The sequence below is a fragment of the Triturus cristatus genome, chromosome 5_2 (genome assembly GCF_964204655.1).
Source record: "Triturus cristatus chromosome 5_2, aTriCri1.1, whole genome shotgun sequence".
In the NCBI taxonomy this organism is placed as follows: domain Eukaryota; kingdom Metazoa; phylum Chordata; class Amphibia; order Caudata; family Salamandridae; genus Triturus; species Triturus cristatus.
In genome coordinates this window covers 425450422-425478063 of record NC_140588.1, presented here as the reverse complement: position 1 = coordinate 425478063, position 27642 = coordinate 425450422, and the positions used below count along the sequence as shown (strand labels likewise).

General features: G+C 44.3%; 1 protein-coding gene across 1 annotated transcript in view; it reads right to left on the bottom strand.

The window, feature by feature from the left end:
* Nucleotides 1-9406: 9406 nt before the first annotated feature.
* LZTFL1 (leucine zipper transcription factor like 1) overlaps nt 9407-27642 on the bottom strand; it is a 446657-nt gene continuing 428421 nt past the window's right edge. Inside the window, exon 10 of the mRNA XM_085607356.1 lies at nt 9407-13309. Coding sequence (XP_085463482.1) covers nt 13291-13309 — 19 coding nt within the window. The 3' untranslated portion in view covers nt 9407-13290. The remainder of the gene's footprint in view (nt 13310-27642) is intronic.

The window sequence follows — 27642 nt, the reverse complement described above, 5'->3', positions numbered from 1 at the left end:
CTGTTGCTCTCTATGGTGTGTCTTGCTTCTAGTGCCCATCCTGCCTGACCTCCATGGTCATCTTGCTGCTCCTGCCCTGCCCCCTTGCCCCCAGCCCTCTGTTTCCATGTGCAGACCCCTATTTCCTCCCTCCTGGCTTGTCTGTTCATGTAATGCCCCTGATGCGTCCCTCCTGCCCTTTATGGTCTGTTATGCTGCAGCTTTCTCTCCTGTCTGTCCATTATGGTCAGCTAGCTACCATTGCCTCTTTCCCCTCTGTTCTCTGTTGTCCATGTGCATGGTCCTGTCCCCTCCCTATTGCTTTCTATGGATTGTTGTGCTGCACTCCCATCCCGCATGCCCTGTGTGGTGTATTGTGCTGCTGCAAACCCTGATTCCTGCCCTGTAGGGTCAGTTTGGTGCACCTCTCCATGTCCCTCCTGTCCTCTGTTATCCGAGTCCATGCCCCTACCCCAATTCCTCCTGCCTTCCATAATCCAATATACCATACTTGCTAACATTTTGAACTTGGTAAGAGGGAGGTTTTGAAAAAAAACTGGGGTATTGATTTTCCCCTTTGACTTACATTGAAAAAGAGGAGATTGTAGACAGGAGACTGATCAAATAAAGCCCATTTGTGCTTAAAAACATTGGACGTTTCCTGGCTGAATAGGGTCTGTTGGCATGTATAGTTGTACTACCACTGCCTCTTCCTTCTGCCCACAATGGTCTATTATATTACCACAGCCTCTCTTGCCAGTCCTGTATTGTTGGTGTGTTGCCCCTCCTCCCTTTCCACTACCTTCCATAGTCTGTTGTGCTGCTACTGCCCTTCCTGCCTGCCCAGTGTGGTCAAATTGTTGCCTCTGCACCTTCCTACCTGCCTTCAATTTTCAAAGTCCGTGCCCCTGGCCTCTGCCTCTGAACAGTATCCTAATGAACAACTAGGTTGCTAACATTCTATATTTATTACAAAAGTGTGGAACGCCTAACGTCATCTTGATGTAATCAAAACTGTAATACCTAGAGCATTTCCTTTAGAAATTACATATATGAGAGGGTCTTATTTGCATCAAAATTACGGTTAGTGCTCTAAAAAACTAAAATGAGGACATATTGTCTGGGTTTTCAAATTGTGACAAAGCACTTTTAAATTATTTGTTATCTTTATGTTTTTTTATCCAGTTGACCACTTGATTAAATGTTGCACTTAGGAGAGAGGATGTGGTGTTACTTCCAGAGCTGCAGACTTTGCAACTGGGGAACCAGGTTGGAGTTTCTGCTTCCGCTCGACATTCTGTGATTCTGGTCAAATCACTTAATCTCCCCATGTCTACAACCAAAATGAATTTGTTCTTGTGTGATGTAACCAATGCTCATGTAAAGCACTCTAATACCTGACAAGTCTGCACTATATAAAACTGCAAAAAATAAAAAAAAAAAAAAGTGTTTTGCACACTTCTGTCATTGGGCTACATCTGGGTGATATTTGTGCTACATTTGGGCTCTTTTGTCTCTGGTGGCCATCTTGGGAGATTTATTTGTTATGAAGTTTCCTAATTTCCTCATTTACTGCAGTCTCCTCAGTAGGAAATACTTTCAGTTTTTTACTTTGATTCCATCAAGAAGGTATTCAGATATGTCACACATTTGCCATAAATTCTGAATGTTAGCACTCTAGTTGCTCATAGATCACTGTAGTAAAGCTACTGCTCACCACAGATGTCTGCTGCTGGTATTAAAAGTGCATGTTTCAGTCTGCATGTCAGAATGTTTTTCATGAAATAGAAGAGGATTTGAGAAGTCACTCAAAATGTGCCCTAATTTCTCTTTCTTCAGCACTAATCAATTTATATGGCAAAATTAACCCCCTCATTGTGTTCCTTTTTAAATTAAATGTTTTAAGTGTTACCAGTTTATTCCAATCAAGATGGCTTCAGGTGTGCCATACTTTTGTCATAAGTAAGACAGTAAGCACTCTAGTTGTTCTTAAGAACACTCTGGGACATTCTGTCATTGGGCTATACTTGGGCTACATCTGGGTGATATTTGTGCTACATTTGGGCTCTTTTGTCTCTGGTGGCCATCTTGGGAGACTTATTTGTTATGAAGTTTCCTAATTTCCTCATTTACTGCAGTCTCCCTCAATAGGAAATACTTTGTTTTTTACTTTGGTTCCATCAAGAAGTCATTCAGATGTGTCACACATTTGCCATAAATTCTGAATGTTAGCACTCTAGTTGCTCATTATATCACTGTAGTAAAGCTACTGCTCACCAGGGAAGTCTGCCGCTGGTATTCAAAGTTCATGTTTCAGTATGCATGTCAGAATGTTTTAATGAAATAGAAGAGGATTTGAGAAGTCAAAATGTGCCCTAATGTTTCCTTCTGCAGCACTAATCATAATTTCTATGGCAAAATGAACCCCCTCATTGTGTTCCTTTGCAAATTAAATGTTTTAAGAGTTACCACTTTATTCCAATCAAGATGGCTTCAGGTGTGCCATTCTTTTGTCATAAGTAGGACTGTTAGCGCTCTAGTTGTTCTTCAGAACACTCTGGGAAGCTGCAGCAGAACACAAAGGAATCAAATGATAGTCTCTGCCCTTGTTGGATGTACATGTTTTACTGAGAATGTCAGACTTCATTTTCACATGACTGAGAAAGATAATGTGAATTTACAGAAAATATGCTCTCAGTTTAGCTTATAGATCACCTTCCAAACCTCTGTGGGAAAAGCATGAGAAAATAGTTTTCTCTCAAACATGATTCATGATATCCCAGCAGAAGGCTTTTCACATGGTAAAATCACCTTAGAACACACCACAATTCCTAAAATGAGTATGGTACCATCAACAAATGATTTATAATGTAACTAAAGTCTTAAAACCTTCTATTAACTGCAATGCTTTTTAATTAGGCGCTATCATGTATATTGGTCCCAAGATGGCTGCCAACACTTCTTGGGCTGTAGCTGCGACTAAAGGTTCCTATAGAAAATTGCATGGGGAAAACACGTTTTGGGACCACCCTTTTTTCTCGGTCCCCGCTTGACGAATCACCCCGAGACTTTCAGGATAGGAGCGGACCGGAGGTGGCTAAAGGTTTTGAAAATTTCACAAAGATTCGTCAACCGGCGCCAAAGTTATTGGGAATAGAATGTTGTGGATTTCCTATGGAAAATAGGTCCTAACTATAACTACCTACTGGCGACCGCCAGTAGGTAATATATCTCCATCATTTGTCCTTCTACGAAGCCGCACTCCCCAGCAGATTTTTAATGTGTTGCCAAAACTAAACACAGGTTTCAGGAACGTTATAGTAAGGAATTAGCATTTAAAAAACCTTAGAAATTCACAGAAAAAAAGACTAAAGGGATGTTATAGTTAGTCTGAAATTTCACTTGTACAAAACCAGGGAATTTCAGCAGTTATAGTTTGCTGAGCTAACTATAACTTGCGCGCCCGCAATGAACTGCTTATGACCTGACATATTACATCACTTATAACATGGTCAGTGACATCACGCATGACATAAGTGATTACATCATCTAGTGACTGAGTGTTTTTTTAAGTTTATGAGTGTTAAATATATATATATATATATATACACACACACACACACCAAGGTATATTGGTGAATCAGTGGGTTTATGAGTGACTTTATGGATGACTCAGTGGGTGCATGGCTGACTGTATATGTGAGTGATTAGGTGTCTCAGTGAATGTATGGTTGAGTGACTGGTTGTGTGAATGTGTTTATCAATGTCTAACTGTGTGAATGAGTGTGTTAGTGGGTACATGATTGGCTATATGGGTGATTGATTGGTTGTCTGACTACGTATGTGGTTTTCTGGATATCTGAGTTTGTGGGTGATGAGGTGTGTGACTGCCTGTATGGATCAGTGAGTGGGTGAGTCAGTGGCTGTATGGGGTACTGTCGCGTGTGTGAAAAGTTGTATGGGTGAGTGTCTGTATGGCTGTTGGTGATTTAGTGCATGTGTCAGTATGGGTGAGTAACTGAGTATATATACTTGAGTGACAGTGTATATGAGTGACGATATGCATGAGTGAGTGAATGTGAGAGTGGCTATATAGATGAGTGTATGCTTCTGTCAGTCTTGCAAGGGTATGCTCTTGCCTCTATTGAGTTGAGTATTGCTCCCAGGAACTTATTTTCTTGTTCTGATTTGGGTGATGATTTTATTCTGTTTAGAGGAAACACCAGATTGTGCAACGTAGGCATCACTGCGTCTATGTGTTCCTTGCATTTGTGTTGGGAATTTGCTTTACTAGCCAGTCGTCTAAGTAAGGCTATTCATGTATTCCCTTCCTTTTTAAGTGCGCTACCACTTTGTAAACACACTGGGTGCTGACGTTATGCCAAATGCTAGCACCATGAACGGATAGTGTTTTTCAGTCATCACAATAAGCAAGTATTTTTTTGTGCCTGTGGTTCATAGGAATGTGGAGATATGCATCTTTTAAATCTAGTGTTGCCTTAAAGTCTCCTTGTTGCAGCTGTGGTATGACCTCCTTTAGATTCATCATTTTGAATTTGGGTCTATATAAATTTGTTTGGATGTCCAAGATCTATAATCGGAGGAAGAGATCCTTCCTGCTTTGGTATTAGGAAGTAGGTTTAATAGTTTCCCTGGTTGATCTAGTTTTTGAGACCTCTTTCTATTGCCCCCTTCTGAAGCAACTCTAGAAATACTCCTAAGAATCTGATGTCCTTCTCTTTTGCATGTTTTGTTTTCTTTGTGCATTTTACTGGTGGTTTCCTGATTAGTTCTATACAACAGCCAAATTGTATGATGTTTAATATCCATTTGTCTTTTATCTTCTATTGTTGGTAGAAGTCCTTTACCCTCCTTCCCACAGGTTTTGTGTGTCACAGGGCCATGTTGTGTTGAGTCACTTACTAGATAGTGTAGCTCCTCTTCCTTGTGGCTGCGGTCTACCTTTTGCTTGCCCTCGAAAGGGTTGTTTTGGTGTATACTGGTACTGCCATTGTTGTACATGTGCTTGAACGCTGTAGCCCTTGATGTGTGGTTGCGCCTTGGAAACTCACTCTCCCTGCATGAAATGTGCCCTGCTGCGCATACATCTTGGTGTTTATCCGTCAAATGACCTGGCCCCCACTTGGAAGACGTCTTGGCCCATCAGCAACTGAAGCCCTATGCAGATATGAACAGGAAAGCCTACTGCACCTGCTCTGCGTTTGCATGACACTCATAGTTCAAAGGCAAACAATGTTAATATCCAGCCTTAAGAGCCTTACAAGTCAGGACATGCTGTCCAGCAATAATATCTCTGCTAAATTGGTCCTTGCCTACACATTCAGACAGCTAGAAGTACCCTGACACGCAACAGTGGTGTGAGGGGCTGACCCCTCACCAGGACAGGCTTGGGGAAAGAGGGCCCAGCTGTTACCATTCTCCTATGCACTGGCAATTTCATGCACTGGCGGGTTTGTTGGAACCTACCTCGTGTCCAGAAGACTGTCATATGCTACTATCAGTATCAGCCCTTGATGAATATTCTCCTGTTAAAGGCCCCCATGGGTGGCTAAGGGTTCATTGCATTCAGGGAAAGAGGAAGGGAGACACTGAGTGGGCAATTTCGGACACGCATTAGCACTTTACTCTCTGGCCAGTACAAAAGGAGCTTGCTGATTTACTCCCCATGAGTAACCATGGTTGTTTTATTGTCAGTTTAATTATGGTTTCTAGCCAGTCTGACCACTTTAGCACTAATGTTTAAATGAGTCCAACCAAAAGTATTACCAGAAACTGCAGGAATCCATCTAATGTACGGATTTTAATGCACTGGATTAAACTGTTTTCTTCTTTTATTGTGGCAGTTAATCATTCGCAATTATGTTCAGTTTAATTTTTTTTAATTAATCAAACAAAGTATTATCTACTTTTTTACAGTTCTTATAGCTGTAGATCCTCGTCTTAGGTTTCCATTGATTTTTAAAGCCCCCATGGATTTCTCTGTTTCATTGTCCGTTTTTAGCTGTTGTTATGTTTCATCAAAAGAACTGAAGGAGTTGTAATCTATTAAAGGGGTTGTTAATAATATTAGCCTGGACCTCACTCTTGAAATCTGACACCCTTAGCCATGCATGTCTTCTTAGGGTGATCCCTGCCATCATTTGCCTGCTTGCTGTATCTACAGCATCTAGAGCTGATTTTATACAGGTATTGGCAATATTCTTCCCCTTCTCAGCGAGGGATGCCCGCTCAGCTCTGGTATTGCTCAGGAAGTTGCTTCATGAGTTCTGCTATTTCCTCCCAATGTTGATAAGCATGCCTGTTTAACAGTGTGTTAGAGTTAGCAATGCACCACTGAGTCGCAGCTCCCTTCTCAAATGTTCTTCCCACCATATCCATTTTCTCTTGCTCTCTTTGTCTGGGGGAGGGCCGAATGTTGTGGAAAGATATACTCTTTTTCTTGCTCTTGCTGCAATAATAGAATCTGCTGTTACTGCTGCTCTAAATATAGCGGGTCCTCAGACTAATGTTTATAATACTTTTCGGCCCTTGATGTTATAGACCTTTGGTTCTTGGAAGGCCTCTCTACCTTGGTCTGATATACTAGTATACTAGAAGCATAGGGAGAGTTTGACTCTTACTTTGAGATGGTAATAAAGTCTCCAATAAAAAACACAACTGTGCTTTTTCCTAATAAGCTGATTGTATATGGCGATGTCAACTGGAAGTGAGGGGTCCGATGGATAAGTGTCTGACCCCTTCACTGGGAGTCTGTTATCGAGGTCTTGCCACTGGGTATCGAGGTATTCAGACACTTCTGTGTTCTGAAAGATGCCTTGAGATTACAGGTCTTACCCAATGTCAAAAGAGAACTTCCTCCTACAGAAGTTCTGGTGTTGATGGGGGGTTGATATCTTCGATGTCTTTTCGTCCATCTGTTCCATCTAAGCTTATCGCAGAATTCTGAATAGAGGCGTCAAACTTTTTCTTCTGAAGAATAATTGCAGCCATATGGGCTTTGAGATGCCTTTTCTCGCGTACGATTTCGGACAAACGATCTTGGTCCTCGAGCGAGGGGGGGGGGGGGGATTTCCTTTTTTACGCCGAGCTTTCTGTTGTTGAGTTCTTGCTAAACAACTACTTTGCTGTTTTTTTGATTCAGTAGTCTCTTGATGCCCCAGCCTTCTCTGAAGCTCTGCTACTGGTTTTGTCCTTTGAATGGGACCAGAGGAGTTCTTTTGGCTTTTGCTTGCTTTAGGTCGATGAAATTCAATGCAGAGGCAGTTTCTGTTGTTTCAGAATCGAATGAAAGAGACTCCCACAAGCATATTTTTTCTGCTTTACCCGAGTCTGTTTATCTTTTGACTTACGATGTTCCTTCTCAACGTTGATAACCCTCATCTAGAAGTCCATGCCCTCTCCTTCGGCCACCTCCGCAATATTATACTCCTCCTTGCTCGACAGCCCCAGATCTTTCAGCGATAGAGTTTCTTTCTGGCCCTGCATGGCATAGTGTACCTGCCTCTATTTCTCCCTTACCTTCAGAGTCTTGGGTTTGAACACTGCACAGGCGTCGCAGTTGTTGCTTTGGTGGTCTAATGGGAGACAGAGGTTGCACACTTGGTGGGTATTCTGCGCAAACTCGTGGGGGCACCTGGGTCACAAACAAAACAGTGTGTTTTCCATGTCAAATGGACAGGGAGCCCCTGTCTGGACATTCTCTGGTCTTCCTCTGGTATATAGACACTTGATGATCCAATCCGATGATTATCATCAGTCTCTCGTGTTCTTGCTTCAAGGAACTTTTGAAGAAAACTTTCTTCTTTTCCATGCTTGAAGAGCCTTGAGCAATGCTTCCAGACCCAATGGCAGAAAAAAAGAATGGCGACCATGCGTGGAAGCTTCCGGGGAAGGCATATGAAATCACGAGAGGCTGGAATAGACACCAAATGGTTGGACCCTCAACGTTCTACAAAAAAAGAAAAAAACTATAACAAAAAACAAGCAGTGAAGAAGGGCTACTACTGTACAAACAAATTCTGGGTCCAATTACTAGATGGTAGAATAATGCACAGCATGGTAATCTAGAAAAGAATTCACGCTGCAAAAATGAGGTTGATGCACCAGGGCAGTTGATTTAGGGCCTCAGAGAGGTCGCCTGACGCCACCTTCGGCGCTAACTGCATCCCGCGCTCTCCATCAGCAACATTGAGTCTTAAGTTTTCCGGATCCAGTATGACACCCGGGGATTATTTTGCAGGTGAGGAATCTGTAGGTAGATGTATTCATCAGAATTTGAGGTATGATGGGCCTTAAAGGGAGAGGGATTAGCCTTCCTGCGCTCAAATTGACTGAAGATGATTCAAGCAAGTGAATCTATGAAAGATCCAATACTGGAAAATAAAGGAACTAAGGGAGTAGGCTGCAGAGGAAACAAGTACTGGTTTGGTGCCGCACATAATAAAACGGTCAGTCCAATAGCTTGATTATTATTCTTTTTTTATAGCTGTGTAAATGTAGTTTCACATCTTCTTTTCTTGTCAGCAGTTAAGAAATGTTTTCTTTTGAAATATGATGAGAAACAAGAATCCAATTGAATCTTTGAGTCCCCTCAAGTTTAAAAACATAACGACAAACACACTATTAATTAAAACATTTTATTTGGCTATTACTGATGCAATTCAAGATAATGAGCAATAAAAACACATATGAAGAGGCACAGTGAGTTGCATTCGAAATAAACATGTACCTGTGGAAATGCCTAAATGACAAAGGATAAATGTTTTTTTTTTTTGCGCAGATGCATGTGTGTGTATAGCAGGGAAAGATCAAGGGTGACTGATTAAGCATGTTTCAAATTATTCTAAAAGTGAGAACAGGCGAGATGTACCTAGGGGCAGAAATTAATTAAACACCTAGTTCAACGTGGGGGCGAGAAGAAGACTATAATGAAGTTCTTTTTTGTTGCTGTAAGTGCTTTGCCGCAAGTGTTTTGATGGTCAAGCAGGATGAAATAAATCTGCTATTTTTCTGAAAAGTAACCACTGATGCAATAATTCACAGAAAGCAACAAACCTCTCGTTAACGGCAAGACCAATTAGGATTGTATATACTTACCTAAACTCAAGAAGGAGGATGTCAAACATCACCAAATGCCTGGATTCCGAGTAATTTTTTCAGAGACTAATGTAACAATGTTTTCTTAAATGTGTGACTGATTTCGATCCAGTCAAACAGTGCAACTGTGTTTAAGATACTTACTCTTGTAACTAAGTCTCAACGCAACAATATGCAACAGATTTTTCCATAGGCAATTGCACAAACGTATAGGAAATTCTCCAGTAAGGCAACGAAGCCTTCACAAGTGGTAACGTGCTATTTTATGCATAAGTTCTGATAGCTTCTTATTAAAAACAAATCACTCTTATTTGTTTTGCTTTGGGTTTATTGTAGAGTAACATGACAAATGTCCAAGTCATTAGCTGAAATCTTTTCTTAAGACAAATGCGTTACTGAAGCGTGAGGACAGGCTAATCAAATATGTGACAATGAGCCATCATTTCAATGGAGACGCTTGGAACACTGCAAAATGGCTGCAGAAATGAGACCATGAGGAGTCTGCATTCGGACAAAGACGTGTTTAAGTATCTGAGGAATGTGCAGCCCCTGATAGGGAGTCCACCTGTGCTAACAGTTGATGCTTAAGTTGGTCTCCAACCCACCCATAGCATGCACCTTGCAAACCAGCCCCAGACAGTATCTGATTTCCCAGCTCTGACCCAACAAAAGGAAAAGCAGTGGAGTAGGCCTGCCAGCAGAAGCAAAGGAGGGTGATTACAGGTGGTTCTCCCACATTCATGGGCAGAAGGTCATGTAAGCAATTAGGATACACTATGTAGAGCAGAGGAAACTTGGGTCAAAACATTGGACATATTTGCCTGGAATCCCAACTACCCCAAGCCTCCCAATACTAATTTGCTACGTTAAGCAATCCAAATCTATCACTAATTTCGATCACATTTTTCTTCTGCAGCTTTAACGTCTCCTATCTTTGAGTGCTCTTGAAAGGTTATCTGTAGGTTCAGAAGTACTTTAAGATATAGAACCAAAGTCTTTCCCACCTATGATGTATGCGCTCCTTTTCAAGGAACACTTATTTTATTTATTTTGCAAGTTTTATAAAGTGTGAGCATGACCCATGGGAATCAGAGAGCTGTAGATAACAACCAGATCCTGTTTCATAACATTAAATATCTTCAAAATTAGAAAACAAAAAAAACACACACAAGGATAAAGGTTCTTTACTTCACCACCACACATGAATGCTCCCACTTCAGAAATGCCTACTCGAGTAATGGCTACAATCTGTCCCCGTGCTATACCGTGGCGTCTTCTATCTAATGATTTATAGGTAACCATGGTCCCGTAAGACTACTGTGGATAATGTAGGGCTTCCATACAACATAAAAGAATGACAAACTCAGCCAAACGGGATCAGCCCAGTCAGAGCCTAACTCCTTTATGACATATGCTCTGCATTAAAAACTCGAAAATGGCCATTTAAAAAAAAAAAAAAATGTGTACGACTCGATGCCACCGTAAATCAAGTTGCAACATTATGGAGCAGACAATGACAATGGTGAAGATCTTTTACTACAATGCTCCATACTCCTTTCGTATTGCTTTGATATAAACGCAGGATTGAGCAATTTCTCAAGATGGGTTTCACATTATGCATTTGTCACAGAAAAACAATGACGGTGAGCCGCACAGTCGCTGCCTGACAAGAACTGGTCTAATGTTTCTCTATGACATGTATGGCAATCAATATCCTGTCTTTCACAGACCGTTCTCCTTTGGGCCCTATGTATGCTGTAACCAAACTCTTTTTAGGGTTTCATAAGCCTTCTCATAGCACTATTTTACCCCCATTTTCAGAACAGAAGGTCTTGGATATCCTATAGTTTTTCAACACTCTTAGCTTTCAGAACAGTAGCACAAGCTTTTAACCAAAAACATTTTGCTTGGTACTTAAAACTCATGAAGATGACTGTGGGTTCAGCACTGAATCATATACCTGGTATCTTAACCACTTGTAAAATTAGTCAAAAAGAAAAAAAAATAGTGTTCGAAATTTTAGAAATCAAGTATTTATAGCGCCTCTGAAAACAAGCATAAAAAGATAGACAAACATTAAACAAAACAAAATCACAAGGAAAGGTAATAAAAATGTTTCCCCCTTTCTAGGACTGTATAAAAACTATTTGTAGTAAATGGGGTCGATTGTCTGGCATGGTAGAAAAACGTTTTGCCACATCTTTCAGTAAATTATTGGCATAGCTACAGAAATATTTTTGCTTTTTTTTTTTTAAAGATAGCTGTTACACAAGACTTATCACTGAAGTTGCCTGACGGTTGTATTTTTGTTCAAGGTGACCTGCAGTTATGTGTCGGCTCATTAAACAGCAGGGGTATAGGGAGGGGCATATGAACTGACTTTTCACTGCACTGGCATTTTTTCAGCAGTCAAGTGCCAGTCACGGACGACATGTATAATATAAAGTATGCAAACCATTAAATGGGCTCTCATCAGACCTTAGCTCAAGAAACACTGACCCCTTCCACATAGAACAACTGATCGACCTAACTTTAATATCACTAAAACATACAAATATGTGTGAAATCGTTAATGTTAGCGGCAAAACACTTTGGCCCACTGGCATTATCGAAAAGAGATGCATGCAACGATGACCGCTGCGATTCAAACAAAAAACACCAATATGCCTTGGGCAGTAATCCCCAAACCCGGATGGCAGGCGATTCGTGACCAGGCAATTCCAGTATGAGAAGAGCTGTGCCAGTCTACACCATTCTTAAAGGGTCTTCTTTAGAACCATAAATGGCAGTGTTCCCTACATGTATCAGTGGACACCTGTAAAAATGCAAACCTCTGCTTTAAGCTATTAGTAGGGTTTCTACGCTCTGTGCGCTCTGACATTCATTACACTCTGTTCAAATTCTCAAAACAGTCTATGCAAACTCTTTCAGTCGCTCCTGCATACCATAACAGGCCCCAAACGAGAAGGCCTAAACCTCGTGAGTAGTTCTGCAAACAGCCAAACTTTGTAACTCCCTCAGTTTGACGTGTCCCTGTTCGCAGCAGGAGTTTTCAGCACAAACAAAAGTTTGTGTGAACATTTTCTAAAACGTCTGTCTGCACAAGAGGCCGTCCGCTACAAGTGGAAGTCTTTTCCCACTACAGTTTCTACTTTGCAAGCACTGCGGAGTTCACAATGTTTCTGAGAGGAACCTTGCACCTTATCGCTCCTTCGGAGCAAACGAGACACTTCAGTGACACTACTTTGGGCATTATCGGTATATAAATATGCGAATAATGGACGGGAAGCCATTATTCATGTACCCTTAACAATACGTGCTTACACTAACAAAGCGATTGAACTGTAACATTCAAACTCTCACATTCTTCATTTTTACTATTGCATTAAAGATATAGAAAGACGGGATTTTTTGTGGTTGCAGTAGACACAATTCTACTTTCCAGGACTTTCTTTCTCAACCTTCTCTGCAAGCTGGTGGATGGGACCTCAGACACCAAGAAAGCTTTCAATGTATCCGTCTTGGTCCGACAAAACACATCACCTCCACCAGCGTAATTGAAAATATACGCTAGGAATTAAAATAATTCATTTTTTTAAAGTGTCCATCCGATAATGTTTGATTTCCTCGATATTCTAAAACGAATACATGTTTTGAACTAACTTATTGCTATCCTAAGGGTGATAATGTTGTTTGTACATGCACTATGGAGTTTTAGAATACAGAACAGCTAGTTTTAAACGCCTTGGCTTCACAGCGTGCATGGAAGCACTGAAAAGAAATGCATCCTGTAAAAAACATTTGCTTCGGTGCACATTCTGAAACAAATTCTTCACTAGAAACTTTCTATACCAAGCACTGAACTTGACGGCTTGCATTTTCAGAATTATACATGACAAAATATTTTTCCCGATACATTTTAAATTTTGTTAGCAAAAATAAATATTCTTAGGTGCATTTTTTAATCCTGCGATTGTAATTCTGATAATATTCAGGTTTAATAGAATTATCAAATCGTACTTTTTTTGTAAGGTTGAATTTTAAGTACATGTTTATGAACTCAAAGTAGGCTTTAAGGTTTGAATAATAGGAATATAAAAGAAAATAGAATCCCATGAAGTGTGCCGCCTGATAACTCAGCAGTCTTGGGATCCTTTATATGGCAGCTTCGTAAAACAGGTAACTTCGTTTACTTCAATCCTCAGGCTCATATCTAAAACAAAGCAGAATTTCAAAAAAAGCACAATTAGGTGGCAAATGTTATAATTTAAAAGATTTTAAAGTGACGTGCGGACCAGGCACAACTTACTTCATCTATTGTTAACTATTGTTACGACAGTGTTTATGGAAGAACTGAGGCTGCCAACAGGTCGGACTTTTGTACAGTCTTACAAGCAACACACACAGAGAAGCAAGTACAGCAAGGTTTTTAAAAACTTACACAAACCAATTCACAAAAAACATAGCCACAAGGGGAACATACCTAAAACACACAAATATAGCCATCTACAAAGAAAACGTAATGGGGCACACACAGACTCAGTAACATTTTCACATAGCTACCAATTGTTCTAGTAACATTTGTAGCACCTTCAGTCGGTGTAGGTTTTTGCACAAAAGCATTTTGCATGCTGGGATTTCTAACCAAATATTTATAAAGATAAAAGCAAAACTACAACTTTTAACAAGCATTTGCAATGCAATAGGTCTCGCAGTTGTTAAGAGTTTGAGCTATTGGCACTGTAAATGGCAATGCCTTTTATTTATGTGTGGGTTTTTAAAACATAAATAAAAGGCATTGTCATTTACAATGCCAATAGCTCAAACTCGTATAAATGCGTGAAAAAGAGAAGGATGGGAGGGAGGAAGGGGGAGAAAGGGGGAAGAGTGGGTGGAAGGAGAAAGGTAAGAGGCAGAGAGGGAGGGTGGTGTAAGAGCAAAGATGAAGCGTTGAGAGAGTGAAGGGGCAAGAAAGTGAAGAAAGGAATAGGGATGCAGAAAACAGGGACGCAGTGGAGGAAAGAGGGGGATTGAACAAAATTAGATAAGGGGGAAAAAATAAAATAGAGGAAGGGAAAGAAGAAATTGCGGCAGGTAGAAAGGTGGGAGATGCAAGGAAGGAGGGAAGAAGGGAAGATGAAGGGAGAAAGAAACCATGCAAGGAGTAAGTCGGAAGCAAGGACAGATGAAGGGAAATCGGGACTGAGGTGCACCAAGGAACAGATGGAGGCGTACACTTCAGCAAGGAAGCAGGCCATGATTATTAGAAAATATTCCACATTTAATCCACGCCAAGTGATTTCACAGTGCATTGGAAGGTAATAGACTCTAATTAAAACTAACACAAGGATTTTAATAGTATTAAGGCAATGGAATTCCCGTGCTGCACTGGGCTGTTAATTGACTTCCATTCATGTAAAGTATTTCTGTACACTTACTGCGTAGGCATCCGTAAACACGGAGACAGCGGGCGGGCCATGGAGGAGAGTCCGTGTGGAGGAGGGCAGCGGAAGTTGAAACCTTCATGTCAGCATCAGCCACCCGGTGCCCAGGCCCCGCCATTACATACGTCAGCCGCCGCCTTATTGTTATTGACAGCGCTGCATATGTTCTGAACGTTGGTGGAATGCACCTGGCTGATTATTATTCCAATCACCAGAGGGAGAGCGAGTCACATTAATTTGTAGACTTTGGGGATTTAAAACAATTGTTTTTCTTGAAGGTAAGATTATTGTTTCTTCTAGAACATTCTGTTGGGGGTGGGGGCGGGTGCTGTAGAGTCTCGAGGTATGTGACGAGTCCGATGCTGGGGTGGAAAATGTGGCCGTAGGTTTGCCGTATGAAACCGTAAAGTCTGTTTTTACTTTCATTCCAGCACAAACCCGCTGCCCGCGCGGACATTTTGTTAGCATTCCGCTTCATTTGGCCGCCTGCAGTGTGAATTTGGCTTCCGCACACGCCTGCTATGGCTTGTTTAATCTTTGAATGTTTGGGCAGTTTTTCTGACGATGGGTTTAACTTATGACCTGCTCAGTGACCAGCTAAGGTAAATCGCAGGGGCGTTGAACCGTATGTAAGGCACAATTCAGTGCAAAAAAAATGGCTCGGGCCCGACTGCATAATGGTGTGACAAATAAAGCAAGGGCGGCTTTGCACAGTTTGGCTGCTCGCGTACCACCAGACAGACCAAACTGGGACTGTTATCCGAGCACAACAACGCGATGGGGACAACGGCCCTTCCTGCCCGTAGCCTGTTAAATAAACAATGATGAGGAAGGCTAAACGGGATGGGGCAGGAGAGACGCAACAATTGGTGCAAGATAAGAAAACTGAAGAAAACAAGCGCAGCCCCGGTGAGCCTCGCATACAGGAAGGGGCCGCGAGACGCGCTCTGTGATGGGGGAGGGGGAGGAGCATTGAGGCGCAAAAAAAGCAGGCTGGCTGGCGAGTGGTGTGTGATGTGCGCGCACCATGACGAGAGGAAAGCCATATGGCGCCGCTTTCTATGTACATCCGTCTCATTACTAGCGCAAACACAAAAGTTTCACATTTTTAAAGCATGTGAATGGATGACAGGCAGCAACACAGGATTGGGGGTATGGGGCGGGGTGGGACGACATGAAGGGTGGAAGCGACACGGGTTGACCAGAAGCAACACGAGGGCATGGGTGGAAAGGGAAGAAGCAGAGGGCCAGCGTAGGGTGAGAGAAATAAGCAATGGGCAAGACAGAAACAGGCATGTCATGTAAGCACATTACTGCGAGCGCATCACGAGGGGCAATGGGGAGAAGTGCAAAGGGGAGAATAATCGACGAGGAGAGAGATCAGAACAAAGTGCGGAAAGAAAAGTACACCAGCAGGGAGACTGCTGGAAAACTGGCGCACTCCCGGAGTGCTTAAACAACAAGCATTGGCTGCACGCGCGCCTCGCGCTTAAAGTTAAAAAAACAAGACAAGCCCGGCGGAGCATGGCGCGTGCGCGCGCTTGGGGACGGGGGAGCGGACCCTTTGAAGTGCTCCCAAAAGGCGGATTGCATGGCGGCACGATGCGCGTGATTGTGCGCGTGCTAGCCATGCAATCCGCTTTTTGGGAGCACTTTTCAAAGCCCCTATAGTATCGCTTACGCGATAGCAAGGCGAGACCTAAAAATGGGGTTGTGTAAAAAAAAAAATAATTGGTCAAATATTGACATAAGTGATTTCGCAGCTACAAATAGCATGTAAAACTGAAAAGGGAAGTAACCTTAGCCCTACAACATTAGTCCGCAAAGCAGGGAGGCATAGATGGAGCTGTAAGGAATCTGCAGCTAGAGTCTCTACCAAATAATGCGTTACCAAAGGTAAGTAACTTGATCATCTGATAGAGACTTCTAACTGCAGATTCCTTACTTTTGAATTTAATACCCAAGCCATACCGTCCTGGCGGTGGGTTGCGGACTCACATTCTAAACTAAGAAGTCTTGCAGGACTGAACGGGCAAAATGTCGTACCTGCTCACCTGACCATCAAGGCAGTAATGTTTTGCGAACGTGTGCAAAGAAGCCCATGTCACTGCCTGACATGTCTTGGACTGGGACACCCCGAGCCAAGGCTGTAGTCGCAGCCTTTCCCCTGGTGGAATGGGCTCTTAATCCCTCAGGGGGTGGCTTCTTTTCCAAAGCATAACAGATCTTGATGCAGAGAACGACCCAGCGAGAGATGGTCCTTTTTTGCACTACCCTTCCCTTCTTTGTTCTCAGCTACCCCACAAAAAGTTGGTCATCCACCAGGAACTCTTATGTGTGGTCAAGGTAGAACGACAATGCTCTTTTTGGGTCCAGTCGGTGGAGAAGCTCTTCTTAGAAGGATCCGGGGGACAAAAGAAGGTGGGCAAAGTGATGGACTGACCCAGATGGAATGGGGTCACAACCTATGGGAAAAAGGATGCCCGTGGTGCGAAGCACCACCTTGTCCGGAAAGGACATAAGATAAGGAGGCGAACAAGATAACGCCTGCAACTCACTCACCTTCCAGGCAGATGTAATCACCACTAAGAAGGCTGTTTTGATGGTCAGCAGCTGGAGAGGACAATTGTGCATAGGCTCAAAGGGAGAACACATTAGATAGGTAAGGACCAAAATTAAGGTCCCACTGTGGCATTACAAAGGGCGTGGGTGGAAATAAGTGAGCCAGCCCTTTTAGGAATCTATTTACACTAGGATACTTAAAGAGAGAGGGTTGATCTGGCATCCGCAAAAAAAGCAGACAGAGCAGAAAGGTAACCCTTGTGAGTTCCCAAGGCAGAGCCCTGCTGGGTGAGGGTTAGAATGAATAAAAGGACAGTAGAAAGAGAAGCAGAAAGTGGGTCAAATAACCTTTCTGTACAGTAAAATACAAATTTCTGCCAACGGTAGGAATATGCCATCTTAGTAGAGGGACACTGGCTGCCAGAATAACGTTACAGACTCCAGGAGGAAGGTCAAAAGCCATCAACTGTCACCGCTCAATCTCCATGCACGGACGCGCAGGGTTGACAGGTTCAGGTGGAGAACCCTCCCCTGCTGCTGCAACAGAAGATCCTCCTGAAGAGTCAGCCTGATCGGAGGATCGATACTCATTTTCAGAAGCTCTGGATAACAGACTCTTCTCGCCCAGTCTGGAGCCACAAGAATGACTTTGGCACCTCTGTGTTACCACTGGCCGCCTTACTTTGGCAGACTGGAGTTTCCCCTCCCGGGAAAATACTGCTTTTATCTAAAGCCACTATTGGAACCGGTCCTGGAGTTACAGGTCTATTTTCAGGTAAAGTTAGTGTAACAGGGAGGGAGCTAACAGCCGCCTCCATCCTCTCTACGAAGGGCCTTAACTCCAACTGCCCTGAGGAACTCTGAGGGCCTCCCCCTGTTTGACCACAGCCAGCACCAGTGGTTGAACTTTAAAGTAAGACCTCAGAGAAGGGGTAATCCTCACTTTCAAATCCAAAGGGTTACTCTTAGCTCTGCCTGCTTTGATGCTCCTGCCCTTGATTTCACAGCGCTGAAAAGTTGAACCACTATTATCAATTTTCGTGACGGGTGATGCTTCCCTTCCCCTGGGTTACACTATTGTTTGTGACAGATTTTCCATCCAAGGGCAGCTTGATATTTTTCCCATCAAAATTCGGCTTTGCCGAGCCCTGCGCCGCCCCACCGCGTTTCTTGCCTCTCCATGCGCTTTTTGTTACGGGGGCAGTGTTATTAACAGGGGGTGTACTGGGAATGTAAATGCCCCCCCCCCCCCGTCCTGACCCCCCAGTTCCTGCTCCAATCGGTTTTGCTGCGTGTGAGAAAAGACAAGCTCACAGTCCTCTGTTGTGAGCGTTTTGTTGGTGAAAGCTGCACTAAGAAGGGCCCCTTCCTCCTGGCCCTCCTGTACCTCAGTTTGTTGTTGCTGCAACTGCAGGAGAGATGGGGTGAGCCTGCTACTCTCAGGGAGCAGATACTCGCCCATCTGCTTTGAATGAACAACCTTCTCCAGGGTGCAAAGTCGCCTTGTGCTGTCTCTGCCGGAATCAGCCCGGGGGAGCCCGCGAGCCGCTACTCTGCGGCCCCTCCTCAACTCCAGGGTGGCAGCGGACCAATGCGGCAGGTCAGCGGGTGCTCCAACACACATCCCCCACATTCCAAAGTAAGTGAATCCAAGAACAAAAAGAGTCGTGGAAAGAAATGGGATCGCGGGAGTTACGGGTCTCAGCTTCGCCTACACATTAGGCGCGGGACGTAGGTGCCTCCGGAGGCCAGCGGCAGCTCAGCTGGCGGCTGCCATGTTCTCCTCCGACCTCCTCAGTGTTTCTGAGGATCATGGAATGGAGGGGTCCTCAGTGGCATCTCTTGAGGCTCTTTTATCTACCCTCTCAGTAGATACCAGAAAGGGCTTTTCTGTTTCGAAGGCAAATCAGGGGGAGATCAGGCTCTTCTGTGAGTCACTAAAAGAAAATAGACCTCATAAACTCCAGGAGAGTGCCTTTGGAAAACTCAATTGGCGAACTCAGGGACGACTTGGGTGCGGTTAAAGTAGATATAACAACGCTCAAGAAGGAGGAGGTAGCGCTTCAGGACAGGCTCGAGATGTTGGAAAATAATTCTCAGAGAAATAATTTGCATCTCCTGAATGTTCCGGAGGGGAAGGAGGGGGAAGACCTCAAGTCCTTCATCGTTACACTTATGAAGGAATCAGTACAGATTAAAGAATCCGAGGAGGATTCATAGGGACCTCTTTAGGAAACATCCCAATCGGAAAAAACTCAGGAAGATTCTCATAAATTTCCTTACTTTCTCCCTGAAGGAAAAGATCCTCAACATGGCATTAAAACAGAAATCCCTGAAATTTAGAGACTTCTCTTATGAAATCCGCTCTGATCTGGCCGGAGTTACTCTGGACAGGCAATGGGAGATGGGTAGAATGTTGGACGACTTTAAAAAGTTTGGTGCGGTTGCCCAGCTCAAATTCCCTGCTTTTTTAAAAATCATGCATAACAACAAGATGTATAACATCAAATCAGTGCAAGAGGCAGATGAGCTTCTAGAAAGTCTTGGTAAAGCTATGTAATAATTAACTAATGAACATTATATCACTGACTTTAGGGTCCCCTAGGTTCAAGGTTTCAAGGGGTAGGCCTAAATCTGTAACAGGGCTTGAGGTCTACGTAACACTAGATATCAGGAAAATGAGTAAAAACATAGGCTTATACACTTACATAGTACACTTACACACTGTCATATTCAGAGAAGCCTAGTTTAGTTAAACTGGCAGCAGGGTCTTAGTCTTCGCTTTGTATAGCACTTGTATAGCACTTGAGTATAAAGGTACAGGGTAGGCTGCCCCGGTAGGCAGAAACTGGACTATATTAGTCCGGGTAAATGGGGGAAGGGTTCTACAGGGAGGGGAGGTGGGGGCGAGGGGATGGGGGGATGCACGGGGTGGGGAGCATTGGGTTCAAAATAAAAACATTTCCTCATTCACCTTTTAGTTTGGTTTTGTAGCATCTGGTCTGGTCTCAGTTTTCTTGGAGATGTAGTCAACTTACGGTTCAGGTGTTTAAACCTCCATGAGTAAGATCCAGTTTTTATCCTGGAACATTAATGGCCTGCGGGTGAAATCTAGGAGGGCTAAAATTTTGCAGTATTTAAAAGATTCTCCTGCGCAGGTCATTATCCTCCAGGAAACTCATCTTTTAAGAGAAGAGATGTCTGCAATATTTAAAAATTTAAAGTGGGTGGAACACTCGATTAGCTCCAATCAGAGTGTGAATATTAGGGGTGTTGCCATTTTGATTAAAAAGCAAGCAAATGCTAGCATTTTAGACTCTTTGGTAGATCCAAGTGGCAGGTGGGCCATCGCAAAATTGACTATTCAAGGCTCTTTGTTTACTGTCGTGGGCTCCTATAGCCCAAACCAGGATGACCCTTCCTCCTTGAAAACTATTCTCTCTTTTAGAATTCCCTGACCCAGTTATCATGGCTGGGGACTTTAACATAGTCTTTGACCCTAAGTTGGAAAAATCTCTAAGCAATAGAGCCAATGTTTTATCCAGGTCTCGGATGTACCTTCATTCGATGATGGGGCAGACCGGACTTTGTGACATCTGGAGGGACAGGGCGGGCTCCCAGCCAGGGATTTCTTTTTAGAACAGCAAATATGGCCATAAGTCAAGGATCAACTATATTTTGGTCAGCCATGACCTTCGGGGTAAAGTCAAGGACATAGGTTATTTAACTCATCATCTGTCAGATCATGCAGGTGTGTGGATGGATCTAGTCTTAGCAGTGAAGGTACAACCGAGGGCTTGGACGTTTGATAGGTCTTTACTTCTTGATGAACTCGAAATTAAGTATCTGTCCCAGGAAGCAGTCTTTTTTTAATATAAATCTTGGTTCAACAGAGACTTCGGTCGTATGGGATACGTTGAAGGCCTTAAAGAGAGGTGTGGTCACGAGTAGGGTTTGTCATAAAAACAGACATTATAGGGTGGAGGTGGCTCACATGGAGACTGAGATGAAGGTTGTAGAGTTATCCTTGAATATAGAGACTGTCCCTGAGAAGCGTCAAGAATGTTTTGCCAAACTTGGCAATCTAAAGGATCAGTTGAATGCTATCATCCAGGCGAGGATAACAAGAAGGTGGGAGGCCAGTAATCTTGCCCATTTTGAGTATGGAGAGGGGGCCGGCAAGCTATTTGAGTGGAAAGTCAAGTCTGATAGGACGCGAAATATTATAAAACAAATTAGCAGTGAGGATAGGACTACTGTGCTATCCACAGATGAAGAAATCAGGGATTCTTTTTGCTTTCTTTCAGGAGTTATATAAAGAGGACAGTGCAGTGGATAAAACCACTGCCATGGAGTGGCTACGTGGGAGTAAGCTCGCCTCCCTAAGTTCCTCTAAGCGAGAAGTTCTGGAGCTTGACATATCTCAGCAAGATGTCAGGAAGGCTATATTTGCCTGTAAGAGAGGGAAGGCTGCAGGGCCTGATGGGCTCCCAGCCAAACTCTAGAGATCTCTGGGGGAAGCAATAATTCCGACCTTGACAGCACTCTTCAATGAGATATCTAAGGGTGCTAGGCTCCCGGATTCATGGGGAAAAGCCACTATCTCATTGATCCTGAAAGCAGGGAAAAATCCGGCAAATTGTAGGTCTTATAGACCCATTTCGCTGCTGAACACATATTACAAAATGTTGCAAGGATCCTGGCCGACAGGCTGGGAGCAGTGGCAGGAGATCTGCTCCATCCTGATCAAAAGGGCTTTGTAAGAGGCAGGAATCTAGCTGACCTCACTTATGATTTTGTCAGCGCAACAGATTTGGCCACCACTTTCTCGCTTCCCTTCGCAGCAATGACATTAGATGCTACCAAGGTCTTCGACAGGGTCAGTCGGGCATATCTCTCGGCTGTTATGGCAAAATTCAACTCTGGCCAAAAATTCTGGCGAGTTATTCAGCTTATATATCAGGATCCTTCGGCAAGACTCCTGGTAAATGGTAGATTTACCAACCCCTTTAGGATCACCAGAGGGACAAGACAGGGTTGCCCCCTCTCCCCGCTCCTTTTCGATCTATATATTGAGCCCTTTGCTCAGCATTTTAAGAGGAGCCTGGTATTCTACCATTTAAGTTTGGGAGAGGAAGGTAGCTCTGTATGCCCATGACGTCTTGATTATTTCTGATCTAGAGAGGTCTTTTCCTCAGGTCATCAGGTTGGCACAGGACTTTGGGCAGCTTTCCGGTTATGAGGTTAATGCAGAAAAGACAGAGGTCATGTCTTGGAACCTACCAGAGTGCTGACACCAGACCAGGCGTGACATGAGGTACTTGGGGATCAGGATTGTCCAGGACAAACATAAGATCCGGACCAACTTCGCAAATGTCTCTAGGGAATGTCAGAAATTAATGAAATCATGGGCCCATCTCCCATTGACCATTCTGGGGAGGACCAATTTGATTAAGATGGTAGTATTACAAAAAATCACTTTCTTTTTTAACACTATCCCTTTACATTTCGAACAATCAGCGATAGATAAGCTTCAGCAAATGATTAATACATTTGCTTGGGCATATAGAGCCACGAGGCTCGCCTGGAAGAAGCTGAGGCGTAGGAGGGAGAAGGGGAGTCTTGCTCCTCCTGACCTGCAGTATTACGCATGGGCGTTTCAGTTGTCGCACTCAAGAATGCTGCTAAAAACTCCAGACCATACGGGGGTAGGGGCTATGTTCTCCGCTATGCTGAAGGGTGTGGGTTTGTCACAGGAGGGCTTTCTTTTCAAATATGGTGAACATAAGTTTAAAAAAAAGGTCAGGCTGAAAGTCCAGCTGTGGATGGCTCGAGTTTGGGCTAGAATCAAACAGCGTACCGGTCTCAACTATTTTTCTAGTCGGGCCCCCCTGTGGGACTCCCCAGGGATGCCAGATTTTCTGAAAGACAAACTAGCTACACCACTCAGAACAGCGGGATTAATGGTGTGGGGGGACTTGGCGTCCGATGGCTCACTCACATCATGGTTGTCATTACATAATAGGTTGGGAGAGGGCATGTCCAGGTTCAAATATTTACAGAGTTGGGTCCAGAACTTGAAAAAACCCATAGGTATAGGAAACACTCTCGAAGAGCAGTTAGTGACAAGACCAGTGGGGAAAAGAGAGGTTTATTTCCTCTATTGGTCTATAGAGGAAGCTATTGGTGGCGACTTCAAATTAGCTGAAGAATTATGGGGGCCTCCATACCAGATGAACAGTGGGAAGACCTGTGGCAAACTTCCTTTAACATTCTGTTTGCTGCTGTAAAACCAGCATGGCTTAGGAGAAACCACCTGTTTACCACCCACAGGGCCTACCTATCTCCATCAAGATTGTCTAAAATATCGAAGGGACCTCCGGTCAGCTGTAAGAAATGTGATTGTCAAAGTGCTTCCGACATCCATATGTTTAAAGATTGCCCAGCGATAATAGAATATTTGGGAAAAGTAGGGGCAACCCTTGCTGACATTTTGGGATTTCCAGCCCAAATTACTCTAGCTTTGATAATTTTTGGCATATCTAGTGAGATAACAGGCCCTGCTAGGGGGTTCCTTTTCTATGCAATCCTGCTGGCTAGGAGAGAAATTTGTAAGAGATGGGTTGAAGTTGCACCCCCTACACACTCGGAGTGGCTGTCCTCTTTATTCAAATCATCCAGGATAGATCTGGATAGACTACAGGATAGCAAGAAGAAAGCTCTATGGGATTGTTTATTAAGTTGGTCTAAGTTCCATTTTCCTGTACGCCAACATCAACAGTCATCGGTAATACTCAACCGCAGGAGAGTGCGACTACCCCTTCCCAACATGAGGGCCAGTGACTTTTTTAAGGCTGTTGTCTACCGGTAGGCGGGGCGTAGCCTCTTGGTCCCCTTTCGATAGCCTACGTCTCCTTAACATCGAGTAACGGTAGCGACGCCCTATTCTGTCAACTGAGGTCTGAGGCGAATGAGAATTTATATAAAAAAAAAAAAAAAAAGAATGATTTTGGCCGGATTGCTCCTGATCTTCTTCAGTACTCTGGGCAGGAGTGGTATGGACCCTGAGCTCCACTCGCGACGAAAAGCGTCACCGAGCGATAGCTGCCTTGAAAACTCCAGCGAGCAGTATCGCTTTCTCTCCGGAATCGAGTAAATCTAACCAAGGTTCTCCCCGCTGCTGAAAGAGACCTTGTGCCACCGCCGACTGGAGACGCCACTCATGATCTGCAAGGCATCGACGGCTGAGTTCGTCTACCCTGGTGTTCAGAGAACCTTTAACAAAGTGTCTTCTGGGAATACTTTATATTCACAACTTGTTCAGGAAATACTTCACTTTTTTGCCATAAATCTATCCAAAAAAATGGTACCCTAGATGTCGATGAACTACAAGATGCCAGGGTTCATTTGTACAATTAATGCTATGGGTAATGGCGACCTATGACAAAGATCATTGTCTGTTTTAACTCTTGTGTTGTGTTTTTAATGTTCTATATTGTGATTAATTCTGTTACAATTTTATTGATGTAATGATTTTTTCTCATGTGATTTTTGGATAAAATGTTTTTAACTTTGTATTAATTTTTTCTAATAAATTGTGATCACAAATGTATAAACTGTAAGTGTTTGTGCCAATACATTACAAACACTGGGTTTAGCAGTGACCTTTTCGATTGCATGCTGAGTGCATGAGAATAGACTGGATGGTGTGAAGTATTTCCTGAACAAGTTGTGAATATAAAGTATTCCCAGAGGACACTTTGTTAAAGGTTCTGTTTGAACCCTAGTCCTTTGGGTTACCAAGGGTTCCTCTCTTTTTCTAAATAGTTCAGAGAACCTGCCAGGTGTTGAACCAACAGGGTTATGCCCTGCTGTTCCAGCCATGTCCAGAGACACAGAGCCTCTCGACAAAGGGTCCACGACCCCACCCAGTCCTTGTTGCAGTACCACATGGCGGTGGTGTCGTCTGTGAACACCTGCACTACTTTCCCCTTGACAGAAGGAAGAAGTGCTTTCAATGTCAACCAAATCGCTCGGAGCGCCAACAAATGTAGGTGGAGCCCCGTCTCCGCCAAAGACCAGTGTCCCCTGATCTCCACCTCTCCCAGGTGGTCACCCCAGGCCAGAAGTGACACATCTGTCACCACTGTGAAATCTGGTTGGGGAAGAGAGAGAAGTCTGCCATTAACCCAATCGCGGTTTGTTACCCACCACTGCAGATCTTTTGCAGTTCCTTCCGAGAGCTAAACCACGTCGGTGAGATTTCCCAGATGCTGTGCCCATTGGAACTTCAAGTCCCACTGCAAAGCCAGCATACGCCACCTGGTGTGTTTTACCAACAGGATGCAGGAGGACTTGACGCCAAAAAGCCTCAGAGTCAGTCTCACCGAAATCCAGGATAGAGGCTGAAATATCGGAATCATTGCCTGAATATCCTGGACTCGCTGCTCGGGAGGATAAGCCCGAAACTGCACTATGTCCAGAACAGCTCTTATGAAGGGGAGCGTCTGAGAAGGAGTCAGGTGTGACTTCGGCATGTTGATAGAGAACCCCAGCAAATGCAGAAAGTTCACCGTAGTCTAAAGGTGGTAGATGACCGCCTGGGACGAGGATGCCTTCAACAGCCAGTGGTCGAGGTAGGAGAACACTGACACCTCTAACCTGTGCAGACGAGATGCGACCACCGCCATCACCTTGGTGAACAACAGAGGGGCACTGGAAATGACGAAGGGGAGCACGGTAAACTGAAAGTGTTCGTGGCCTACTTGAACCCCAGGCAACGCCTGTAGCCTGGCAGGATGGGAATGTGAAAATACGGGTCCTGCACGTTCAACGCTACCATCCAGTCTTTTTGATATAAGGCAGACAAGACCTGAGCGAGCATTTTGAATTTCTCCTTTTTGAGGAAGAGATTGACGTCTGACGCTCCAAAATGGGGCGTATACCCTTGTTGATCTTCAGAATCAGAAAGTAGCGGGAATAACAGACACTACATACTTCTGAAACTGGGACCGTTTCTATAGCTCTCTTGGCCAAGAAAGCCATAACTTCCTCGTGGAGCAACTTCAAATGATCCTCTGTCAGCAGTACCTGATTTGGCAGAATAGGAGGAGGAAAAGAAAGAAAGCGTAGGGAATAGCCCTCCTGGACTATCTGAAAGACCCACATGTCCAATGCTATGGATCTCCAGTGGGGGAGATGATGACGAATTCTCCCACCAACTGGAGTAGTGTGGTCCTGCAGAATCAGCCTCGGATTTCTTGGAGGCTGTGACTGTTGGTGGCAGTGTGGTCGACGACTTCTGGCCTTCATTCTGAGATCAGAATGCACCACGTCCAAGTCCTCAGGCGGCTTGGGCAGGCTGTGCGGGACGGTGGCTGGGATAGGGCTGACAGAGCTGGAAACCTCTTCCGTTGCAGTGAAAGGGGCGAAAGGAAGACTGGCCACGGGGTGGAGGAGAGGCCTAAGGATCTGGCTGTAGCTCGAGAGTCCTTGAATCTGACCAGGGCTGAGTCTGTCTTTTCCCCTAAAAGGCGGGTTCCATCAAAGAGCATGTCCATCAAATTGGCTTGGACATCGCCTGAGAAGCCAGTTTTTAACCACCACATTGCCATGTCCATCGCCCGAGAAGCCAGGTGTTCAAAGCTATGCGTGGCGCCTCAGGGCCACCGCTGTTAAAATCGATCTGCCCAGCGAATCTGTTGTATCTAAGCCACACCGTATGGTGAATTTTGCTGCATCTCTCACATTCTTGGCAGCTTGGGAGAGCACAGCCCGGGCCTCCTCAGGGACCTGTGGAAGCACTTGCGCAACCATTTCCCAAAGGGAATGGGAGAAACTGCCCAATAAGCCTGCGGTATTCATCGACCGCAATACCAGGCTGGAGGAAGAAAACAACTTCTTCCTGAATGAATCCAGCCTCTTGGATTCTCTATCCAGAGGGGCGGAAGGGAATGCGCATAGGGACGTAAAGGCCTGCACCACCAAACTCTCTGGGGTGGGGTGCTGGCTGAGGAATTTGGAGTCGCCCGGATCTGGGCGATGGCGGCATGCAATCGTCCTATTCACAGGAGCCCCAGTGCTAGGTTTGGATCATGTTCCTAGAAGGACGTCTAAGTGCCTCATTGCAGGGCAACAGGGGTTCGGAAGTGGAACCCCCAGGTTGAAGCACCTCAGTCAGGAGATTAGTCTTGACCTGCACCAAGGGCAGTTCCAGTCCAAGGACCTCGGCTGTCCTCTTAACCACCATGGCATAGGATGCTACCTCCTCCGTTGCCACTGTTGGTGGAGAGAGCATGCCAGTATCTGGAGAAGTACCCAGTCCACTGGCCTCCCAAAGTTCCCCTTAGCAGTTCAAATTCTCTCCTGAGCCTACCACATCCTGAGACTAGCACATCCTCAAAGTGCTCAGGCGACAACATAGAACCAAAGGGTTCTGTCGACGTCGGAATAGTCGAACTACGTTGCTCCGGCTCCGTGTTGTCAGGGATGACGAGGGGGCTTGTGCCACCGACAGGCACTGTTGACGTCGCAGACACCG